The sequence below is a fragment of the Juglans microcarpa x Juglans regia genome, chromosome 1S (assembly GCF_004785595.1).
Source record: "Juglans microcarpa x Juglans regia isolate MS1-56 chromosome 1S, Jm3101_v1.0, whole genome shotgun sequence".
Taxonomy (NCBI): Eukaryota; Viridiplantae; Streptophyta; class Magnoliopsida; order Fagales; family Juglandaceae; genus Juglans; species Juglans microcarpa x Juglans regia.
The window spans coordinates 14434421-14440970 of NC_054595.1; the positions used below are offsets into that span (position 1 = coordinate 14434421).

The 6550-nt window shown below is 37.1% G+C and overlaps 1 protein-coding gene across 1 annotated transcript; it reads right to left on the reverse strand.

The window, feature by feature from the left end:
• Positions 1 to 4071: 4071 nt before the first annotated feature.
• On the reverse strand, positions 4072 to 5701 carry LOC121247135 (60S ribosomal protein L21-2-like). The gene is made up of 2 exons (XM_041145474.1): positions 5370 to 5701; positions 4072 to 4455 (listed from the first exon to the last, which is right to left on the reverse strand). The coding sequence occupies exons 1-2, from the start codon at positions 5604 to 5606 to the stop codon at positions 4195 to 4197; spliced, it is 498 nt and encodes a 165-aa protein (XP_041001408.1). The 5' UTR covers positions 5607 to 5701; the 3' UTR covers positions 4072 to 4194.
• Between the last annotated feature and the right edge of the window lie 849 nt (positions 5702 to 6550).

Consider the following 6550-nt stretch of genomic DNA (forward strand, 5'->3'; position numbering starts at 1 on the left):
TTTAACAACAAGAACTCAAAGTTGTCTTTCTTGACTTGTTCTGCTTTATGCAACTTAAAAAAGACTTGCAATGATATTGAAACAGGGATCTTTAGTACATTTGTACAAAAAGAGGGATGTTACAGCCAAAAAGAGATCTTATAAAAGTAAACTTACAAATTGATGTAATTTGATATAATACGTTAGCTTATAAAGCTATTAGATCTTATTGGATTAGTGAGAAGTACATGCGAACTCGTTCGCAAAAATATTGGATGAAATATCACGGTGGTGCATGCAACACTGATGTAAGCCCCATTATTGCATTAGGCCTGATTTGGAAAGTGAAATTATCTCAACTCATCTTATCTCATCTCATATAATCTAATTATTACAACTTTTTCAAACAAAATACAATAAACAATTCAACTTTTTCAAATCACAAAACAAAAATAATATTCTAACAATATTTTTTTCAACTTTTATCTCATCTCATCTCATCTCACCATCCAAACCAGGCCTTAGCCAAAGCTCAATCATATGCTAAAGTTTGGTCGCTAGCCCCAAATTTTCTTTTCTACCATCAAATTTCCCAATCTTTTGAAAAGTCCTTCCGCTTACGACAGGTATGGCTGTTGACATAAGAGAATTTAATTTACAAAACGATTTAAAATGAAATTCTTTTGAAAATTAAATCTTACTATATCAGCAGATGTTATCAACCTATCATGGTTATCACATATAAGGGCATATCCTCCATACTCACGTATAAATATAATTTTCAGTTTTTGAGTAGTTTCTCATTTTTCTTGTGTAACCAGATGTTATCAAGGTTTTCACTTGGGCAAGTTGCTGAATGATATGCATTTGGACTCTTTCTCTCTAACTTTACTCTACGTATGTTGTATATAAAATAGTCTCAACTCGGCACTCTAGCTGCCATCACCACCAAGGCCAAGGGAGGAGCTCCCCCCTCCTCACCTATAACCTTAAGAGCTCATTTGGAAAGCAAGATGAGATGAGAATTCTGTAAATAATAGTGAAATAGTTTGTAAACAGTAAAGAAAGAGTTTGAGTTAAGATGTTTTATTGAGTTTTGGAAAAGAAGAGAAAGAAAATTGAATAAAAATATTTTAAAATTACAACATTGTTATAATATAATTTTTTAATATAATTTTTATTTTAAAATTTGAAAATAGTATTATTCTTTATATTTTATTTGAAAGTTTGAAAAAGTTATAACGAGTAGGTAATGAAAAAATTAAAAATTAAAAATTAAAAAGTATTTGTATTTAAATGATACTTGAAAAAATAATTATGAAAAATTTTGAAATGAGATGGGATCATTTAACTTCCCAAACAAGCTCAGCAAACCATGTCAGCCACCACGCATTGACTCTAGCAACTCCTGGCACCGTCCGCTTTTTGTTGGCAAGAGTCTTGTCCCCAAATGATAAGTGCATACGTCACATGAGTTGTCTCCGACGCACGTGGATCTCATGCGGGAGATGACGCATGTGGATCTTATGCGCCACCACTCCCTTCTCCTAAAACATCGCAAAATCATCACCCTTCACCCTCAAATACATCTCCACTATGTCGCTAATCAACCACCCACTGCCACATGCTTGCAGTCCGTGCCACTACTGGAGCACATCCAAAACTACCAAAACCAACCATCTGCTCCAAATTTGGACTGTCCAAATTCTAGTGCATTAGATTTGGATGTTTATTTTTAGGAAAACTCTTGAATCAGGTGATCTCGCGGACCAATTGCGCACCAAACGCTGATGTGGAAAATGAAACGGAGCGTTTCATTGGAGACTTTTGGGGCTCTCTCTTTCTCTCTCCAAGTCCTCCCCCACTGGTCTCGTCCGTCAATGTCATTCTTCTCGCTCTCTTACTTTCTCTCTCCTCTAGTTGCTTCCATCACTCACTCTGTGTCCCTCACAAGCATTGAGACCAAAGCCATTGAGATCTAAGACCCCAAAACCCCTACATGCTTCAAAGACGATCTTGGGTAAACACTGGGACCAAAGCATTTTTCCCAGGAGACCAAAACAAAAAAAGGGGGTTGGCTTGCATTTTTCTTGATTGGGGGCACCTTTGTGGGTTGGTTTGGCATCCTATAATCTAGGTAGCAGTAGAATTTATTAAAAATTCAAAACAAAAAAAAATGGAAGGATGCAGTCTCAGGAGACCAAACTAGCTTCATTTTGCGTTTTCTTCGTCGATTGGTACAACCAATTGGTCTCTTTTGACTTTGGTTTTGTTGCGGGTTTAGAAGGAGCTGGAGGAGATCGCGACGGTTGCTAGTCTGCTTCCTCTATGCGTGGTGGTGGACGTTGAACGAGGAGTAACGCAATTGCAATTGCTACCACGGAGGGATGGCAGTGGCTTCGAGGGATCGTGTGGTGGGGCTACGAATTTGAATTTTTCTGAGTTGTTTTTTTTAAATAAAAAAAAAAATGAAAAGCCAGTGTTTGGTGCACAATCGGTACACGGGATTGCTTGTACCTAGCATAACTTTCTTATGTTGTTTTGCGTAGGCATGCATAAGCTCAATATTCCAAAACTTTCGAGGTGTTTACCTTCCCCATCACTTTAAAATACATATGATCTTTTCTTTTGTCTGGAAGTTATTTTTACAAACCTACCCCCTTCAAGAGTGCATAGGATGTGCGAGTGGAGATCCTCAACAGTAGTCTCGATATAGCTAGACTCGGTGCTTACCAAATTATTGTGGAAACTTCACACGAATATACGTACTGTTGCAAAAGCACACGCCATGTGCTTGTCTACACCCAAACATACGCTTAAACAAGATAAATATGTCACATCTTACATAATATGATAAAAATAATATATGAATGTGATGTATAGAACTTTTTATATTTTTAAAGTAAATAGCATGTGCCGTATAAGCATTAATAAATGGCCACTTTTCTTCCCCCTTTTCCCACGTGGGACTCTTCAAAAATCATTTAAAATATTATTAGATACACATTCCAAACAAATAATAGTGTCACATACATGCAGAAGGAATATCTAATAAATCTTGCTCATGGATGAAGTTTGAGAAGCTTGAAACCTCAATCTTTCACTTTACAATCGAGTGAGGTTGTAATCACCACCAATGCACCATAGCAAGTCTCATCTGACCACATAACCCTATCCACTCACTTCATAATAAACTTCTTGCTTGATCTAGATTAAGACCATAAACACCTACAAATGCCCATCGATATACATCCTCAACAATCCCGAATGAGCAAACCGCCGTGAATTCCCACAATCTTCCGTCCTAAAAATTTTGAGCAAAAGAACCAAAAATGTCACGATGGAGGAAAATTTAAAAGCATTGTATTGACATCCTGTTAAAAAGCCCTTTTCCCTCTTTACTGCCTTAGAAGATTTAAAAACATACTTTATTTCTTTCATCCCAACAGCCATTTAACAATCGGGGCAACTTATCTCCAATTGAAAGCACAATGTTCTCTCATTTCGAATCTAAGGCAAGACAGGTGTCAATATCTCTTTATTAAAGACTACAGTGTTATCATGTCAATAATCTATATTAGATAAACTATTCCTCTATGCAACACCTTTCCCTCCAAAAACAACACCAGAGAGGAAGGAGGTCCACCATCCCTCTCCTCTCCTCCTTTCCCACCACCTTCTGGGCCTTCTCCTTACTCATCTGAAGGCAAACCTTTTCATAGATCAAAAACTATAATTTATAACCCAAACACTTTCTACAACTCAGAAAACAACTCATAAGAAAGACACTAATTACCTCCACTCTACAGTGATCATAACAAAGGAATTCTAGAAACTTTAAGCACTTGGAAACTGAAAGAGAACTCGTTTATCTACACTTCCAAAAACCACGAGGGGAGCAAATACTTCTTTTTTACCCTATATTTCACCTTTTACGTTTCTCCTGCTTAGAAATGGTAAAAATTTAGGACAGGACTAACCAGAACACCAGAATAGCTCAAGCCATATAGCTGGAAGTAGATTTCTATATAGGAAAATAAAAGGCCTTGAATAAAATTGCAACATTCAACCAAAACTGTAATATTCCATACAGAAATATCCATATATTATAAAAATAAAACTGTTCTGATGCAGAAATAATACCATTTCCAAAATGAAGAAACTAACAAAGGACACATTTTGATCAGATAAGCCCTAAGTAGCAATAGCAAAGACCTAATAACCACCCTTAAGATCATTAACAACATCGTAAGGAATAGGAGTCACAGTTTCCAATGTTGCACCCTCCTCGACCATGAAACCTGGTTTAGGGCCCTCCGGCTGCCTCTTTGTGCTGATAACCTCACCTCTTGACTTTGCCTCAGCCTTCAGTTTATCATTCTTGAGCTTCCTGAGACGGAAGTCCTCCGTGCACCTTGAAGGCAGCACGTGCTCCACACGAACATGGATTCTCTTTCTGATTATTCTGTTACCCACCTGCATTCACATACATGCATCACAATTAGATGGAAGATCCTCTATTTACACAGACATATGGTCCACACTACTCAAAAACAACAAATTTTGAAATGTCTAACAAAGTGGCTGAAAGCCATCAATAAACAAGGATCTACTGCTCCATTGAAAATCATTGTTGACAACAGTTATACACTTGTAACATCCAAATGGTAGCCAGATCCATCCAAAATTATATGGCCCGAAATGGAGCAAGAGATATTATGTTTTTCAGCATGCAACATCCAAATGGTAACCACCGGTGACAAGCCGAGCAACACAACCAAACGTTAAAAAATCTCTCCCTATCAGTCTTCATTTGATGAATTACGATAACAATTAATCATAATATATGGAGACAAGAAAATGGCGCTTAGCTCCTACCATAGCGCTTGTCATCGATAACAAATAATTAACTCCATCCCTGGAGTATTGCGTTGTGCGTCAAAAAAGGAATGGCTTCAACGAGCCACATTATGCACTCAATACGAGGTTTGTGAACGTAAACATTCAGTCAATAATAGAAAAGATTTTAGACCAACCGCACCGATTACACGCCAAACTAACAGACGTAAATCGTCAAGCATATCAAGTATACAACCTAAAGCATGAAAAATAATGACCATAACATTCAAACACAAAATGTCGCAAACGGAAGATCAGAGACCCAAAAGAGGAAAGAAAGTAAGCAAATCAGCCACACAAGCAAGCAAGTGAAAATAAAAAAAACCTAGAGAGAAAAGAACAGAGTTAATCTAAAAGCAATCCTTCCACGGCATCTCCCTAAAACATTAAAAAACTCAAAACTAGCCAAGTCCTGCAAACCCAAAAAATAAAAACCATTTCTACCATTTCCTAAAGACCCAGAAGCTACTAGGAATTATGAATGTAAGTACCTGCTTGTTGATCTCGACGCCGATGGCTCGCTTTGTAACGTTCCAGACTCTGCCGGTGCGGCCGTGGTAGAACTTGTGAGGCATACCCTTATGGACCGCGCCGTTCACTTTAATGTCGACGTAGTCACCGATCTTGTAGGTCCTGAGGTAGGTCGTGAGGGGTATGTAACCCTTCTTCCTGAAGGGTCTAGCGAACAAATCTCGGGTCCGGGAACGAAGACCGTGACCAGCCGGCATTTTTGCTTAATCCCTCTCGCTCTGTCTCTCTGAGGTACAAAAAAGGATACTGGCGTCGCAGCTGAAAACCTTAGGTTGAAGACGGTAGGTAGATTTATATATAGCTGCAGCTGCTGCTGAGCCTGCTTCTAGGGTTTCACTGATTGCTATGCTTGAGGGAAATATGGGCTGGGCCTCACCTTGTTTCTTTTTATGGGCTGGATAGCCCATGTATGCTTTTAACTCTTTTTCATAAATTTATAAAAACAAAAGTAAAAATAAAAATAAAAATATTAAAACTTTTAAATATATAAAAATAGGTCTCGGCTCATGATTGCCCTTGCTGCCAGTAAACTCTTCAAGATGGATTGTAGCATTTGCATTGCTTAGCCGAACGTCTTTTTATCTTTAAATTTAGTTAATATAATCTATATTTACCCCATATTAAATTATTCAAATTGATTTTATCTAAAATATGAATTACAGTAATTCTATCATTCTTTTTAAATATGAAATGTATTGTAGCAAGGCTAAATATATTTTTTTATTATATTTCGGCACCCTTCTCGTGTTCTCCTTCTTCCTTCTTTCTCTTCTTTTTTTTTCTCTCTCCTGCGGCCTTTGTTCTGTTGGGCTGTTATTTTGGGCAACAACTATTACCACATGTAGGTCTGTTGGGTTGTTATTTTGTTATATGCTTGTGATCAAGTGATTTTCTCATATGTTATTTTGTTAGATTTTGAAATTATTATATTATAGATATGAGATTTTTATAGATTGTATATATTGGATTTTTATTTACAAATAAGATTTTACCATCTATGCGTATGAGATTATTGGATTAGTTAACAGTTAAAAAATTGTATATTCTTCAAATTTTGAAAATTAGGATAATCAATCCAATGACAATGCTCTTTAGAGCATTGGTAATGGCTAAGGGTGAATCTGGTCCTGTCCGATTGGTC